The sequence below is a fragment of the Homarus americanus genome, unplaced genomic scaffold, assembly GCF_018991925.1.
Source record: "Homarus americanus isolate GMGI-L3 unplaced genomic scaffold, GMGI_Hamer_2.0 scaffold58074, whole genome shotgun sequence".
In the NCBI taxonomy this organism is placed as follows: Eukaryota; Metazoa; Arthropoda; class Malacostraca; order Decapoda; family Nephropidae; genus Homarus; species Homarus americanus.
The window spans coordinates 2,091,172-2,109,098 of record NW_024729094.1 but is presented as its reverse complement, the minus strand read 5'-3'; the positions used below and the strand labels follow the sequence as shown (position 1 = coordinate 2,109,098).

The window sequence follows — 17,927 nt, the reverse complement described above, 5'->3', positions numbered from 1 at the left end:
TAAGGAGAAAATAGAGTTAGGTGCAGATTACTACTCGAAATCAAAAAAAATTTAGTAGTTAGCCTAACACAAAGGATAGCACAGTCTAAATAAATGTTACATTCATATCTAATAATGAAATCATTCAGTAAATGTAACACTTTAACTTGAAAAAATATGAATATAACTTGATGGGGGAGAAGGGTGATTTTGAGGTTGATAACATCGAGCTTCTCTTCAAGGGTTATAGCCTTTCTTTTACGATCATCACCGGGAATGCGATCACCAGAACGCTTCTTGGAGATATTCTTCTTTACCATATTCACAGTTAATACCACAAAGTTGGAGAAATACAGTAGAAGTCCAAAAATCCGGACTACTTGGGGATTGGGTCGGTCCGGATTTTCGGATTTTCTGGATTCTCAGGCAGTCCTTTTTAAATTCAAATTTAAGGAAGAATAATGAAGAGATGAACAGGTACATTTTGATAGTTTATTCATTAGCAAATATAGCATGCTTCATTTATCAAAACCAGCAGTTTTAATGAAAAAGCTGTGAATTCTAAATTTTATTCTTTCCCTTTTATATATCATAAATTGTAGACTTTCCAATGTCGTATGTTTCCATTCGAACAGTATTGCTCACACCACGTTCTAGTTTCTTAATTATTTCAAGTTTGTCACTCAATTTCAACGTGTTCTTCTTTCTCTTCACACAATGAAGTTTATCTACTTTAGGAGCCATTATTATGGGCTTGTACAGTACTCTGTAAATGGAAAGAGTAGGACTCAAAATATTGTTATATTACAATGGTATTCTATTCATATTGTGCTTGATATAATGCATTCACGGAAATGTAATATTTTTGCTGAACGTACGTATTACAGTGGAAAGTGGGACAAAATCGTGACGAAAACAATGACTTTCGCTTTCTTTCGTTCAAAAGATGTTACCGTAATCGCTTTTCGAATGGTTTTCAGTTCAAAAACTGTTGTATTACAATAATATTCTATCCTAATTGACTTTAATAAATACTACGATACCATATTTCTGAATATTTTCATTAAAATCCATCAAATAATTTTCCTTGTCATCGTCTGCAACACCAAACAGCTTCTCCCAGTCCTCTCTTTGAACAGGGCTAGAGGGTACGTGTTTTTCGAATCGTTTTCAGTTAAATTATTACATCACACGTATATTTTACCTAAACTGCGCCTGAATGAATATATTCTCGGAAATAAATAGTAGTTTTGCGGAAACGTGACGTATTTCAATGTAAAATAGGATAAAATACATGTCGAAAACAAAAGACTTTACCTAAGCTTCTGTTCTTGAGATGTTACTCGTTTTTTTAATAGTTTTCGGTTAAAATTCTGTTATATTACAATGATATTCTATTCATACTGTGCTTGATATAATACATTCACGGAAATGTAATATTTTCCTGAAATTACGTACGTATTACAGTGGAAAGTGGGATAAAATCGTGACGAAAACAATGACTTTTACTTTCTTTCGTTCAAAAGATGTTACCGTAATCGCTTTTCGAATGGTTTAGTTAAAAAACTGTTGTATTTCAATAATATTCCCTCCTAATTGACTTGAATATATACAGTGGGGTATGCTATAACGAATCTAATTGGTTCTAGAACCTTGTTCGTTATAGCATTGGTTCGTTATAGGATTAATCCGTTCCAGGCCCCCAAATACAACCACTTAACACTGAAAAATATAATATAAAATTGTAAAAATTGTAAAAAAGTGCATAAATATGCATCTAAACCCCTGAAATAAAGAATATCATTAACATTTGTAATAAAAAAACAATAAATTAGAAAAAAAAAAAAAAAAATTAAATAATGTTTGTTGTAGGAGTTTCGTTCGTTATAGCATTCTCAATTTTATAGGTAAAACCGTTCGTTATAGGAATATTCGTAATAGGATCCGTTCGTTATAGCATACCCCACTGTACAGTGACCCCTCCGTTAACGAACTCAATCCGTTCCAGAAGGTCGTTCGTTAACCGAAAAGTTCGTTAACCGAAACCATTGTTTCAATGGGTTTTTGGGTAATTGGTTCCAGCTCACCGAAAATGTCCTAAATTCAACAAAAATGGTAGAAAAGTTCATTTACTTTGAGGTGTGTATGTAGAAGGCTCCTGGATGATGATCATGATGATGGGATTTAGAATGGGGGTGGAGGAGAAGGAAGAAGAGAAGGCATTGGGGTGGAAGAGAAGTCACCCCATGGCGCCATTTCACCCATAAAATTTTAGCTCTGGTGTAATTCAAGATTATTTTCTTTAAATCAACACTGCACTGCATTATATATTGTCAATATGTAAAATATATTTCAAAATGACCAATAATTTGCTTGGAACACAGAAAAAAAGCATTTAGTTGAAGAGAGTCTCAAGCAAGATGTTACCTCCAGTGAAAACAGAGAGAGACTAACGCCTGTTTGCTGTGTTAAGAGGCTGGATGCCGCGCATTAAACTAGTCACTTTACCTCCAATTATGTTCAATAATTGTTAAAATGACTAAAAAATTGAATATTAAACTTTTAAAATTATTGAATAGTATAAACTTCTTGATATTTACTAAAATAGTAAGGAATTTAAGCCCTAGAACCGATTAATGTATTGGCGGACTGATACTAAAGCTGGTTGCCCGGTCAGTGCAAGCGAAAACATGTTGAGGTCGGTTCGTAAGAACTTCGTTAACCGAATTTTTGTTCGTTAACCGAATTGAAGATCCTTATGGAAGGCAGTTCGTTAATCGAAATTACGTTAACCGAGGTGTTCGTTAAACGAGGGGTCACTGTACTTGAATGAAAATATACAATATTTTTGTTGAAACTACCCGCGTTTCAGTGTAAAGTGTCGTAATAATAAATGGTAAACAATTTGCCTTCGACACTCGTGTTTCATGCACGGCGAGCCTCAGTTTATAGGACGTAGAGCGTTTTTAGTGAAGGTTTTGTTGCTCCATTACCCTCAAAAACATGGGTCGAACTATAAATGAGGAATATCGTAAATTAACGATTTCTTGGTCAAAAAATCAGGGTCGACCTATAAACGAGGGGGAGTTATAGACGAGTATATACGGTATGTTGTCACAGTTTGATTGCTGGTTTTAAAGTGGCGACCACATGGTCGCTTGTTGTCGCTGTGCAGCTGTGGCGCTCACGCATACGCACATACACAAAAAAACCCTCTAAAAAAAAAAAATCGTTTTTGAAAAGTCCGGATTCTCGGGTGGTCCGGATTTCTGGCATCCGGATTTTTTTACTTTTACTGTAGTAAGCAAAAATCACGTTACAGCAAACAAGCGTTAGATTATACAAATATAGTTCCTCTATTCATAAATCGCGTTAGAGCCAATTCGCGTTGCGTTATAGCAGAACTCACTGTACTAAGGTTCTCTCATTTTAAAATGCCAGTGATATGACCTAGGAGAATATAATTAAGATTGTTGGGATTCTTGTAAGATACTGATTTATTTGAATATAAACATGTTGTAATTCGCACTAGACATAACAATTTTAGTACCGTAATCAAATTAGTACATGTGCACTCCAGTTATGCACTAAGGTAATTTATTTCTTTTACGTTTCTTTTAGTATGTGTGTGCATGTAAATGGATGAAAATAAATGAAGAAATTTATGTAAATCTACCCAAAAATACATTGAAAAACTTTTATAATAAACTACAGTATTGTACACTAATGTACTACATTTTTTATATCTTGAGCAAAATATATGATGCTTATATTCAAATTAATCTCTGTCTTGCAAGGATTTCAGCAATGCAAATTATACTATCTAACTTTAGTCTGAGATATTATATAAAATAAACATAAAGGAATCACCAATCTTTTGTCTGGGAACACAAGGAGGGTGGGAAGAGGCTAGGGCAGGAGGTGAGGTGACAATGTCTGGCGTTTGTTTGTTTATTTATATGAGATATGATTTGACAGTTGTCGCTGAAGGCCTGCGTGTTTATTTATCATTACTTAAGAGTGACTAAGCTCTTCTCATAATTTTCCACCCAAACGACCTGGGTGAATATAACTTACATTGGAGGGATTCATGTAAGATAGTAATTTATTTGACTACCTGTATAAACAAGCCATATTTGCAATAGACATAACAATTTTAGTACCGTAATCATTTAGTACATGTTCAATACAGGTTTGCACTTAGGTCCATTGTTACTGTACAATATTGACTAAATTCACTAGATAACATACGCCTGGCAGCACAATCTATAAGAATACGCGATGCATATGTGCCCGCTCTAGGGCCATTTAGGTTCGCTATGTCCCATTATTTGAATGTTTTTTTTTTTTCAATTTAAATTTTAATTGTTTATTCCTTGATAGAGGAAGCGGGATCCTAGTGCTGTCACTTGGTACCCCTGTACCATAACACCAGAAGCAACTGGCCAGTGTCACAAGTATATACAGTACAGTGAACCCTCGCTTTACGCGGTCCCGCATTACGCGTTTCCACGTTTACGCGGTACCCTGCCGAAACCGGAATGCTCACTTTCCGCGGTGCGTGTACCCTTTTACGCAGAGAGCGGCGCGAGCAGGGTGCGCACAAGGTTGCCCAGTCATCAAAGCATTACCGAGTTCTTCACCCGCCACCCACCACAGCCGGCCCAAGTCAGTGATAGTGATAATGATAGTGAGGATATGGACTTATATGGACTTTGAGGGGTTTGACAAAGAGGCCCTGCAACCCTCTGTGGTGAATAGTGATACAATTGATACAAGTGATACAGGTGAGGGCCAATAATCTGCCCTCTGCCTCGGAACCAACCCCCCATCCCCGTGTGCCCAGCCATCTTTTCTACTAATGTAAGTGTTAAAAACCTAATATTATTGATATTTCTCTTAATTATTAATTATGTGTGCATACCATCATAAAATTAAGAAGTTATTTTTACTACAACGTAGGTATTGTGTCTGAAAAAGTGGAGTTTGGAGGGTCGGCCCGGTCTCTATTTCAATTAATCCCATATGTTATGTTGTTCACTTTACTCGTTTCTCACTTTACGCGGGTCGCCGTGGGTTGAATTAATCGCATAAAGTGAGGGTTCACTGTACAGTACAGTCATCCCTTGGTTATCGCGCCTAATTGGGACCCCCCCTATAACGAAAGTGCAGAACCTATGGGATTTATTCTAAGTGGTTTCAGGCACCCAAGACCCAACCCCAAGTTTCCCATTTTACGACCATTTATACCCACTAAATATACAGTGAACCCTCGGTTTACGGTTTCACTTTCACTTTACGCGTTTCTACGTTTCTGCGGTACCCTGCCAGAACCGGAATTCCCACTTTACGCTGTGCAGCTACTCTCTACTCATATATGCGGGTGAAGTATAATTTTTTTATTTAACTCATAAAATTCATACAAATTACCCGGCCAGAATATAATTTACATTGCTGGAATTCTTACAATTTGATGATCATTTTGAATATAAGCATCATAGATTTTGCATTAGACATACAAATTTTAGATCTAATGCAAGTATTTTGTTTACTCAGAGCAAATATGTTATCGTTTGTGCAAAATATATGATGTGTATATTCAAAATATTCCTGGTCTTGCAAGGAATCCAGCAATGTCAATTATATTTTCCTAACTTTAGTCTGAGGTATTATTTATTACTAAAAATGTAAATATACTGTTATAACCCAATCATTTCTCTGGTAGGGAAGGAAGGTGGGGGTGAGGGGTAGGGAGGGAGGGAGGGACCCAGGGAGCAGGTGGGAAGAGGGGGAGGAGGTGGGGTATTTTGATTGACAGATAGTATTTGGGTAAGTATATTTTGTTTATTTATTGAAGATATTTGTTTTAGCTCATAAAATTCATACAAATTACCAGACCAGAATATTATTTCCATTGCTGGAATTCTTACAATTTGATGATCATTTTGAATATAAACATCATAGATTTTGTATTAGACATACAAATTTTAGATCTACTGTAAGTATTTTGTTTACTCAGAGCAAATATGTTATCTTTTGTGCAAAATATATGATGTATATATTCAAAATATTTCTGGTCTTGCAAGGAATCCAGCAATGTGAACTATATTATCCTAACTTTAGTCTGAGGTATTATTTATTACTAAATAGGTAAATATTCTGGTTTCTCCCAAACATTTCTCTGGTAGGGAGGGAAGGTGGGGGGTGGGGGGAGATGGAGGGACCGACCGTCCCAGCTGGCGTGGTGGGAAGAGGTGGGGAGGCAAGGTGGGGTGTTTTGATTGACAGATAGTGTCGTGAAGAATATTTTTTTTTTTATTAACTGAAGATATTTGTTTTAGCTCATAAAATTCATACAAATTTCCCGGCCAGAATATAATTTACATTGCTGGAATTCTTACAATTTGATGATCATTTTGTATATAAACATCATAGATTTTGCATTAGACATGCAAATTTTAGATCTAATGTAAGTATTTTGTTTACTCTGAGTAAATATGTTACTTTTTTGTGCAAAATATATGACATTTATATTCAAAATATTCCTGGTCTTACAAGGAATCCAGCAATGTCAATTATATTATCCTAACTTTAGTTTGAGGTATTATTTATTACTATACCTTAAAATCTAGTGGTTTTCCCCCAAACATTTCTCAGAGAGGGAGGAGCCAGCGAGTGTGAGAAGAGGGGGAGGGAGTTGAGTCCATTATTTGAATGGACATTAACTTGGCGACTGTATTTCTCTATTTCTCTTAAATATTAATTGTGTGCATGTACCATCATAAAATTAAGATGTTGTTTTTACTAGAACATAGGTATTGTGTCGGAAAAAGTGGAGTTTGGGGGTCATCTGGTCTCTATTTCATTTAATCCCATATGTTATGTTGTTCTCTTTACGCGTTTCTCGCTTACGCGGGCCTCCTTGGGTTCTATTGACCGCGTAAAGTGAGGGTTCACTGTACATATAATGTTATGGTAAATATCATAAACACACACAGGCATGGCTAGGTTTATTACAAAGTGATGAAAACGGTACGCTTAATACTGTAGTCCACAAAACATGTAGCTGTGCTTTTTTTATTTGGTCCCCCATCATACGAGTCCGTTTTCTCTCACATCAGGACGCCTGAGTCCTTCGTTTTCTCTCTTAATCTTAGAGTGCATCAGAGACTTCGTTATTCCTTAGTAATGCCACAGAATTTGAAATTACAACCCCAATTGCAACTGGGGTTGCAATTGTTGAGGCAACTAGATATGTCTGATTACATCAAATGTGTTATTGTCAATTTGTAGGTGAAAGATTTTATCCTCAATAGATGTAGGTTAACATTACACCTGGAGGCAAATGTTTAAAAAGAGCCTAAGGAAGGAAGCATATTCCTTTAACACATAATATTTGACCCGTATGGGGAGGATCATCATGTCTCCGTCAGGGGGTCGTGGAGTGGTGGTCCGGCAGGCGTCATGGATTTTTTTTTGTGGGGGGGGGGGCACGGACGTATATGCGATCGGACGTTGTTCGGTCGGACGTTAACCGGCGCATGACTGTATTGCAAGGTGGAAAATTAAAGAGGATGGGGGATTTCCGACTTAAGCTCTCCATAACAATGTTGCCATCATTCACCATCTCTTAAGCACCAGTTTTTTTGGTAATTCGAGTGCTCCAGAGCCTTCTTTTTATCAAATTAACCTAAATAAGCAAAAGATCACTAAATTATTTCCATACCGCTACCCACACTACCCATGGCTTTTCGCATAAGCTACAACTATGGTCACATTTCAGTCAATTGCGTAAGCGATAACCGCACACGCGAGACCTGCATAAAATAAGACCCCACTGTTACTGTACAGGTGCTCCCCGACTTACGACGGGGTTAGGGACCCAAATCCAGGTCGTAAGTCCGAATGGTCATAAGTCCGACATAAATAAAAAAAAAATTAAAAAAAATTAAAATTAAAAAAAAAATCTACAATGAAATACAGTACCCTAAAAGTTATAAATAATGAGGAATGGATACAGTGTGACTGAGCACTTACCTTTAATGCAGTCAGCTGAATGCACATGGGGCCCCCCATAATTTTCTAATTATACATGGAGACTACATTAACTGGAAACGTTTCGGTATAGAAAATGCGCGCGTCATTTGAAAAAAATAAAATAGAATTGGTCACGACTGCGGCGGTCGTATGTCCTGACGGTCGTAAGGTCAGAGCAGGTCGTAAGTACCGATGGACGTAAGTTGAGGCAGTCGTAAGTCGGGGACTACCTGTATAAAGTTGTGAACTGTACACTATTCATATTTCTTAGGCAGCTATTGGATTACCCTCCTGTGCCACCACAGTGGCAGCCCCTGGTTTCATGAACTTTCCCTCATTTTAACTGGATTTTGGTTGTACAGAACTGTACTATTCTTCTGGGTTGGGGATACATGTGTCTGGTGTTGGACCTTTGTCCGGTTTGCAAGGGGATCTGGATTAAGCAAGTCCAGGTTAGAGGGAGTTTACAGATTGTACTGTAATGTTCAACGTATAATGATTATAAGTTAACCAACTGTGTATAGTTAGATATAATATTACTGGTAGAAGTAGTTTGCATTGCCCAATTTGTATAAATCAATATTTTTTTACTTATTTTTGCAGATAGAGCGAGCTTACCGTAAACTGCTGGAGAAATTTAGTGATGACCGAAGAAATCACAATAACTGTGAAGGAGAATATGGACTTTATTATGATAAGAGGAGGAGGATGGAAACAAAAGAAGAAGAAGAAGATGAAAATGCAGAAAAAATATTTGACATTAATGTAAGAATCAGTGTAATTCACGAGTGATGTCGACATTAGTTTTCTTTAATGCAGTTCTTGTAGTGTCTGTTAAGGTGAGATGCCCATAAGGATTATACTGCTCATTGTTGTCATTGGCATTAGTCACAGTTTATAAAAAAAGTTTAAAGATGTAATGATGGTGATTTAAATCTATGTACAGTACAGCTGCCCGCACTTATGCTGTACCTGGTACAGTGGCTGGTGATTTTTATGAGATGTGGCAACTCTGTGAAATGCTTATCAAGCATCTTTTATCTGGCTACTATTGTGATGTTTCTTATAGCCATTTTGGGAGTTTAATGCAACATTAAAGAAACACAGACTTGCCACATCTCACAAAATGCAAGCAGCTGTACATAAATTTAAATTTGGATTGCCAGAGCTCACCAAGTAGAATTTTTATGTTTTATAAAGGTTTTTGACCATTCTCAGCCAATTTCTGCAAGATTTTTATTTATTTATTTTTTATTTTTTGGCCGGCACTAGCGTGTCATTTCATTGTATAGTAATATCTTGCAGCGCCATAAGGGTTAAGGAAAGGCATAATCAAAGCTTAACACATCTGCCATTTGCACAGGTGCTGGCTGCGTCACAATTGGCCAATCTCAGGCCTCGCCGTAACAACCCAGCTTGGTTTGGGACGCTCCCCCTCCCTCTCTCAAAGAAATGTTTATTCCCTTCATGTTTTTAACCTTGTGATAGTTATTTCTTTTACTTTTCTTTTGCACTTTATGTATGTAGGATTGTGTGTGCATGTAACTCAGTAAAAAACAAGTTAGATAGTTAAGTTTATCTACCCAAAATTATGAGTTGAAAAGTAACCATAACATAACTTCTATCTCAGCCTGGTAGGGAGAGCGCAAGGGGGTTGTGGTCGCCCCAGTTGACTCTTGAGGGTGTGTGATTGGAATTTTTGCTGGGACCCAGTTTCGTATAAGTGGAGAAAGCTTTTGTAACATGAAAAAAGAGTTGGTAATTTAGGAAATTCTTTTGAACAAATTTTAGTATCTTGAACATTTGTATAGCAAGAGATACCTGTAGTTACATATTATTGTAATGTGTGCTACTATTTTTTGTGGTGGTCTTGCATGACTGATTATTGGATAGAGTAAATTCTGAGAAATGAAATGCACCTGTACAGGTACACCATAACTATCAGTGTTAACTTTGTTAATTTCAGTACAGGCGGCCATTGCTTTATGTGACTTTGTTTAATTTGATTCCACTATTATGTGACAACCCTTTCTACCACACTTTCAATTTGTGTGAGAAAATGACACAAATATGTGACTGGCCAGGTTGGATGTGTGAAGCTAGTATGACCAGTGTATGTATGTGTGTGTGGACTCTGCTTTGTAGTTGGGGCTCTTGAGGTGTTGTAGATGGCTGGGCGTGGGTGGAGTAGAGAGGAAGCAGAATACTCGTACAGTATTGTACATTTACACAGTAGCAGCAGGACATCATTGTTTTATGGACATCTTCCACACCTGTGTGGGTTAACTGTAATTACCTGATTCCACCTCTCCATGATGCATGGTCTCTTAACTCTCTCAGCCTCAGAGCCTAAGACACATACGTGCACGAAAACTTACACTCCGCCTCGGAGGTTTTTGCCAAAAAATCTTTGAATTTTTTATTTTTTTTATTTAGGGCTCATTTCTTTGCCATGGAATTGTTTTGTTAATTGTAATAGGGTCTAGTATGGCATAAAAGTGTTTGAAAAATTGTATGAAACCAGAAAAAATTTAAAATTCTTGAAATTTAAGCCACTTTTTTTCGAGTAAAATTTGAAAAAGTAGAAAAATGTTTAGTAACATCTCAATTTCCATTCACATTTTCTTTGTATTATGGTGTTTAAAGATATGTACTTTATACCAAGATAAAGAACAAAGCATGTAGAATATCGTGGTAATAAGGAAAAATGATATAACAAAAACTCATGGAATAATTAAAGGGCCGAGCAGCACACCCTCCTCTCACTCTAATGGCCAAAGCGACACTGGCTTCATGCTGCGCTGCCACTCACACGATGACCAAGACCATCTAAGGGAAGGTGATAAGACCCACACAAAGAAAATGACGTCTGTCAAATGGTATCCAAAGTTCAGTCAGTTTCACTGAAGAGTTTTTGAGTTATTTGAAAATATAGCCCATTGGCGTCGCAGGGCTGAGCGTAAGTTTTTTCGACTTTTATGTTCGACGCCATTCATGCGAGGCTGAGAGGTTTAAGTCTATCTCATTAGTGTAATATGAGGTGTTGCCAGGAAAAAGGTGACTTGGTGGAACCAAAGATTTGAGAAAAAAGCATTTGAAGTTTCTTCCTTTCCTGGTCTGCAACTCACGAACAAAAGCAACTCGCAAACAAAATCTTTATAAATTTTCAGATTTATGTTGTATTTTGTAATTTTGGGGTAATATTTTATGAATATGTATGTCTATGTTTGTCTTTGATACCCCCAAAATGTTCTACACTACTGAGGGTATACGCAAACACTTGTTATCTTGAAAATAGGTTTTTATTCTCGTACGGGAGATATACAGGGGAACTAATAGACAGTGGGCTTCCACACCATAAGGACTAGCGATCTCCACTCTCTATATCACTCCGCGCCGGCATGTACAGATGCCAGCATTCACAAGCTGAATACATAATATGTAAATATGATAATTCACATACATAACATGGTGCATAATAAATGGAAATATTACATAGAATTAATACTTGTTCTGTAATACTTTACTATACATAATTAATAGAGTAATATAAGAATACACTGCTTAAGGTACTATTTCGTGTCCATATTATACACCTCCCTCCCCCCTATACGCTCATAGTTTCATCTTGAGCGGACCTTTTGTTTCTGAGTCGCTCGGACCTGCAGAGTACCGGGGCAGAAACACAAGGTGGGGATGGATTTGCTTTAAAGACATCAACATTAGGGGACTCAACTGGGGAAGAGTCAACACTAGGCAGCTCCACAGGTCGGAGGAAACGACGGTTCCTCCACCATACTTTACCACTAGGAAGACGCACTTGGTAGTCCCTGGACCAGCCAATACCCATGACAACCCCAACCTTGTCCCAGCAGTGAGATACCGGATCTTGAATCCTGACTTGCTGGCCGATACTCAACCTGGGAAGGGGGGCGGGCATGACAGTCGTACCGAGCAGCGACATCTGCGGCTCGTTCTGCTGCACGGCGGTCACATTCTTCAGTCTTGGCTTGCCATTCTTGAGAAAAAGACTTCGGGTGGGCAGGAACACAAGACCTGACATGATGTCCATATAGAACCTGGGCCGGGGAGCGTCCGGTGAAGTTCGGGGTGTTGCGTAACTCTAACAAACCTCGATCGAAATCCTCGCAGTCGATATTTCCTGAGGGTGACACCTTAAGGATCAGGTGTTTAACAGTCTTGACTGCGGCTTTAGCGTGTCCATTTGCCTGGGGGTAGTGGGGCGAGGTCACGACATGACGGACTCCCCAACGGTCCATGAAGTCCCGTAACTCGTGGCTGGTGAACTGGGGTCCTCCATCAGTCCTGAGACGGAGGGGAACACCAACTTCTCTGAAGTAATGCCTGAAATTCCAGATGGTAGCAGTAGCCGTTGTATCACTACCACAGGGGACAACAACAGGTCATCCAGACAATCGGTCGGCAATGACGAGGAAGGACTTCCCTGCCACTGCAAAGAAGTCGGCCGACACAGACTCGAAGGGTCTTGAAGGGTTATCATCGCACATTAAAGGTTCCTGTTGCTGGCTGGGTTGCAGAATCTGGCACGGCTCACAGGCAGAGACGGTACTTGCAATGTCCGCGTCGATTCCGGGCCAAAATACAGTCTGCTTCGCCCATCGCTTGGTGGCCTCCACTCCTCGATGGCTGTCGTGAAGGCGGGTCAAGGTATGGCGGCGTAGGGCAGCAGGAATGACTACTCGTAGACCATACAAGACGAGGTCTCCGTCACAATAGAGGTCCTCGCGTATCTTCCAGTATGGGAGTAGCGATTCATGAAGGTTGTATCGGTTAGATGTAAATCCCTGGGACACACAGTCGACGAGCCGGATGTAGGAAGGGTCGGCCCGGGCTGCGGTGCGGAGATCTTCAAGGGTCTTGTCTGCATCCGGTGCTGTAGACGCTTCTGATGTGAAGACGGCCTTCAATGAGACTACTGACTTGAGGGATGCAGCAGCTGTAGAACACAACATCTCGTCCTCTGGGGTGGGGCGACTGACAGGGGAGCGGGACAGGGCATCCGGGATGCACAGCAGCTTACCCGCACGCCACACAGCCGTGAAGAGATAAGGCTAGAGCTTCTCTTTCAAACGTTGAAGGCGAGGATTCTCTACTGCATCCAAAGAGTAGTCATTGATAATAGGTACAAGAGGGCAATGATCCGTGAAGAGGGTGAAGTGCTGAAGCCCTATCAGGTAGAAGCGGCACTTCGCCATCGCCCAGGCAACAGCCAACATCTCCAGCTCAATCGTGGCATATCGGGTCTTGGCGTCCGTCAGGAACCGGGATCCACACTGAATTAAGCGGAGTTGTCCACCGCCATGGTCCTGCAGAAGGGCGTAACCAACGCCGTAGAGTCTGGAGGCGTCCGTCTGAAGGACAGTGGGTAGGGCTGGGTCGTAACAGGCGAGGACAGGTGGACTTAAGAGGGCCTGCTTGACTCGCTGGAAGGCCTCTTGATGATCTGGGGTCCACAGGAATGTCCTCCTGGGGCTCAGCAGGGGGCGTAACGGCTGGGCTGCGGCGGAGATGTCAGGTGAAAATTCAGCCAGCTGATTGACCAGACCCAAAAAAGAACGGAGGTCTGTCAGGTTGGCAGGGGTTGGAAAATCCCTGATTCCACTTAATTTCTCCGGGTCAGCTGCGATACCTGATGCTGAGAGAATGTACCCACAGAAGTTCACTGATGGTGCGGCGACTACAAACTTGTCAGCGTTGAGGGTAATCCCATACTTTCGACATCTGGTGAGAACTTCATATATTCGGGAGAGGTGGGCACAGTAGTCTTCGTCATGGAGTAAAATATCATCAACCACCTTGACACAATTCGTGAATCCTTGAAGGGCCGCGTCACCACATTGACAGAATGCATCGCCCGTAGCAGCAAATCCCATGGGGCCTCTGCAATACTGATATCTTCCATATGGTGTGATGAATGTAGTCAAATGCTGGTCTTCTTCGGCCAACTCGATCTGCCAATAAACACACAAGGCGTCCATCGTTGTAAAAAACTTCGCCTTCGGGTCCACATTTCGAACAGCTGCGAAGGGTGTGGGTGAAGGGTGGGCTGGACGGGAAACTTGCTGGTTAAGTTTTGACAGATCGGTGGTGATCCGTACTCCACCACGAGGTTTGGCGACGGGGATGAGAGGGTGGCACCAAGGTGAAGGTTCGTCTCTGGCCGGCTTGATGATTCCCTGAGCAACCATGGAGTCAAGCTCTTGTCTAACTAGCTCCTTGTAGGTGTGAGGAATGAAACGAGGGGTGTGGATGGCAAAAGGTGTGGCACCATCCTTAAGATGAATCTTCATAGGTGGACCCACCATCGGTTTGAGTGGTGTGGATCCCAAAGATTTCTTCGTAACCAACACGTCAGCAAACTCCTTGAGAAGGTAATCTCTTGCATCAGGAGGGGACGTGTTATTAGAGATAGGGAATTCCTTGGGAATAATGGCCAACTCTTGACAATGGCCATATGATAAAAGCGGAGTCGGGATCCCATCATGAACATCAATCCGGGCTGAGCAAGACTGCTTACCAAAGGTAGAGCCATCTTGGAACCATCAGCTGTCAGTTTCGTTGTCTGAGGAGGGGGCTGTAGGTTGCTCCAGGGTATTCCCAAACTTGCTAAGTGTTGTGGACCAATTACTGAGACGTCAGCACCGGTGTCAGGTAACATCTGAAGACTGGATGACAAGTTACCATGAGAAATGACGACACTGATGTGCTGGAGCGTCGTGTCTGTGGAACAATGTACACGACGGCAGGAACGACTGGGCACAGCGTCTTGATGCTTGCCAGAAGGAGGGTGCGCGACAGCACTACCTGAGGATGACTTCTTGGATCCTTGGTGGTGTTCTTTCTGTGTCTTCTTGCGACAACATTTGTCATAATGGCCCACACGACCACAAAGTCTGCACTGAACTTTGCTAGCAGGGCACTTGACTGTGTAGGCCCAGTGACCCTGGCGGTCGCAACTTCTGCACACGCTTTGAGCAGCTGGGCACTGGGAGGCATTATGCTGTCTCGCGCAGCTGTTTCACAAAGCTGTTGCTGAAGGTGCAGCTGGAGGGTGAGGGGTGGAGTTACCTTGCTGCTTCTTACCCTTTCTGTAGGAAGACACTGCCCTCACCTGGTCAGGTGAGCGTAAAGCTGAAGTCGCACACCTGGCGGCCTTGTATGCTCGACATATTGTAACAACATCTTGAAGGGAGGAAGTGGGGTCAAGTGAAATGAGACGCTGATCTAGCTCTTCATCTCGAATACCCGTTAAAATAACTGTCTTGAGTTGTGTCTCTTCACAGACTTGAGAATTTCCAGGACAAACATCAACTTCCTCTGAACATCTTTTCAGTCTTACGAAAAATGCATCAAAAGATTCTCCATCAAGCTGCTTACATTGGAGGAGTTCTCTCCTTCTGAGTGCTTCGTTGCGCTGACCCTTAACGTGTTCCTGTAACTTGTCGAGCACGGCCTCTACCGTCAGAGTTGTCGTAGGAGGCACCTGAAGTGTGTGCTCGAGAGTACGTTGTGTCTCTAAGGACAGGCACATACGAAGCTGCATCATCTGTTTAGGCTGTGGTAAACTTGACAGGTCAACCATTGTTGCATAGTCTTGTCAACGTCGACGCCATTCCCGAAATATCTGATATGAAGCGTCAGACTTCAGAGAGGGAGGCGTTTGTGCTGCAGCCTTTTGAGGAATTGTATCAGCATTAGTAGTAGCAGAAGAATCTTGTACAGTAGATGGTGGGGAGGCTAACAGAGAAATCAAGACTTCAAATCTGGCTTGATCCTCTCTTCTTCTCAGGTCATCCTCACTTCTACGTATATCTTCTAGTTCTCTGAGTCTTTGTTCATCTTCGTGGCGTCGTCTTTCAGACTCTCGGTACCGAATTTCTTCCTCTTCTCTCCTTGCAACATAGTCCTGGCGTCGAGAAGTTTCCATCCACTTAATCAGTTGAAGGAGATCTTTGGACGCAGGCACCGCAGGAGAGCTTGCTCGCGACGAATGAGGAGATTCTGTGGGTGATTGGGCGTTGTCACTGTGGGGAGCGTGGGGCCTGAGTGTGAGTGGGGAGAGGTCTCCCAAGCTTAAACTCATAACCCCATCGTCCAGGGTATCATTTTGATCCCTGTGAGACATGCCGACAGCTTCTGTACTCTATCTGTGCAAGAGACCGGGTCAACCCCTCGTAATCTATGCACAGAATTACAGAAGTCTAATGTAATACACAAGAATTTAATATAAAGTGGGCCTGTGAGTGCGTGTGTGTGTGTGTATGGCTCATTGCCGGAAGGCTTGGCGCGCTGCCAGACGTAGAGGCAGCTGGGCGCAAGTGCAACTGAACCGCTCACTGCTCGCTGCTCAGTCACCCAATGACCGTAGGCGGGTGGGGTTGTACTGCTGGGCAGCTCTGTCAGTCATCTGACTGCAGTTTGCACAGACAATTCTGATTAAAATACACAACACAGCACTTCACAGAACACTTCACTTCACAGCACAGCACTGTACACAGCATAGCACTTCACAACACTGTAAGTCCTGAGGCTTGTAGTCTGGCTGTAAATCCTTGGCGAAGCTGAAGACGAGACGCCATTAACACAGTCCGGCGGGAAGGCTAAGTTCACTCTGAATCTCACTGAGAAATCTCACTGCGCCATCTATGTTTGTCTTTGATACCCCCAAAATGTTCTACACTACTGAGGGTATACGCAAACACTTATCTTGAAAATAGGTTCTTATTCTCGTACGGGAGATATACAGAGGAACTAATAGACAGTGGGCTTCCACACCATAAGGACTAGCGATCTCCATTCTCTATATCACTCCGCGCTGGCATGTACAGATGCCAGCATTCACAAGCTGAATACATAATATGTAAATATGATAATTCACATACATAACATGGTGCATAATAAATGGAAATATTACATAGGATTAATACATGTTCTGTAATACTTTACTATACATAATTAATAGAGTAATATAAGAATACACAGCTTAAGGTACTACTTCGTGTCCATATTATACAGTATGAGGAAAAAATGTATAACATTCCATAATACTGTATGCCTGATTGCTAATGGTAATAATTACCTGTACTAATAAAAAATTATAAAACATTTTGTGAGAAAAATATAATTAATAATAACAATAAAACACATAAAAAAGTATAACAAATATTAACCCATGTTGTGTGTGATTTAAAATGGATGTAGTAAAATGGGGTAAATCCAGACATAAACTCCACTACAACATAATACGAGGGAGAAGTGGGAACTGAGGGTGTGAGTGCATCACCCATTGGCAGAGAGGCCTCTCATGGAGCTAGCCGCACACTCATGGGTTCACATTCTCACATTTCTCTCCGCACAAGAGTAAAGTTGATGTGTTATGAAACACCCCAACAAAAGCCTTGATCGGCGCAATTCCTGTGTTTGAGTGTCCCATGTGGTAGAGCATGGGTATGGCTACAGGAGACCACAGAAAAAGGATTTTCAGAAAATTGGCTGTTTTGCCATTCTTCCTGGCAATACCTTGTACTGTACTGTATAAGTAATGTCATGTGGATTTTCCAGGACTGTGTATACTGTAGTAGTTTGAGTCGTCTGCATCATTTATTAAGTTCCAATAAGTTCTGTACGGTACTGTATACTTACGATTTATTCATCTTACAGCACACAGCTCCACAGCACCGGCAGTATCTGAACTACGAGGGAATTGGAATGGGTACACCATCTCAACGACAGAAGCAGTACACAAGCTACCAGGCTCTGAGAGCCTCAACCAATGTTGTAGATTACAGAATACAGAAACTGTCATCACAGTATCCAGAAACTGCACTGGTTGACAAAGACAGAGTTGCTGCAAAGAAGATTCGTACTCG

General features: G+C 41.2%; 1 protein-coding gene across 1 annotated transcript in view; it reads left to right on the top strand.

Moving 5' to 3' along the window:
- LOC121866307 (dnaJ homolog subfamily C member 28-like) overlaps positions 1 to 17,927 on the top strand; it is a gene marked incomplete at its 3' end in the record, with an annotated part of 45,296 nt that extends 27,369 nt beyond the window's left edge. Inside the window, 2 exon segments of the mRNA XM_042365916.1 lie at positions 8,620 to 8,781; positions 17,719 to 17,927. Coding sequence (XP_042221850.1) covers positions 8,620 to 8,781; positions 17,719 to 17,927 — 371 coding nt within the window.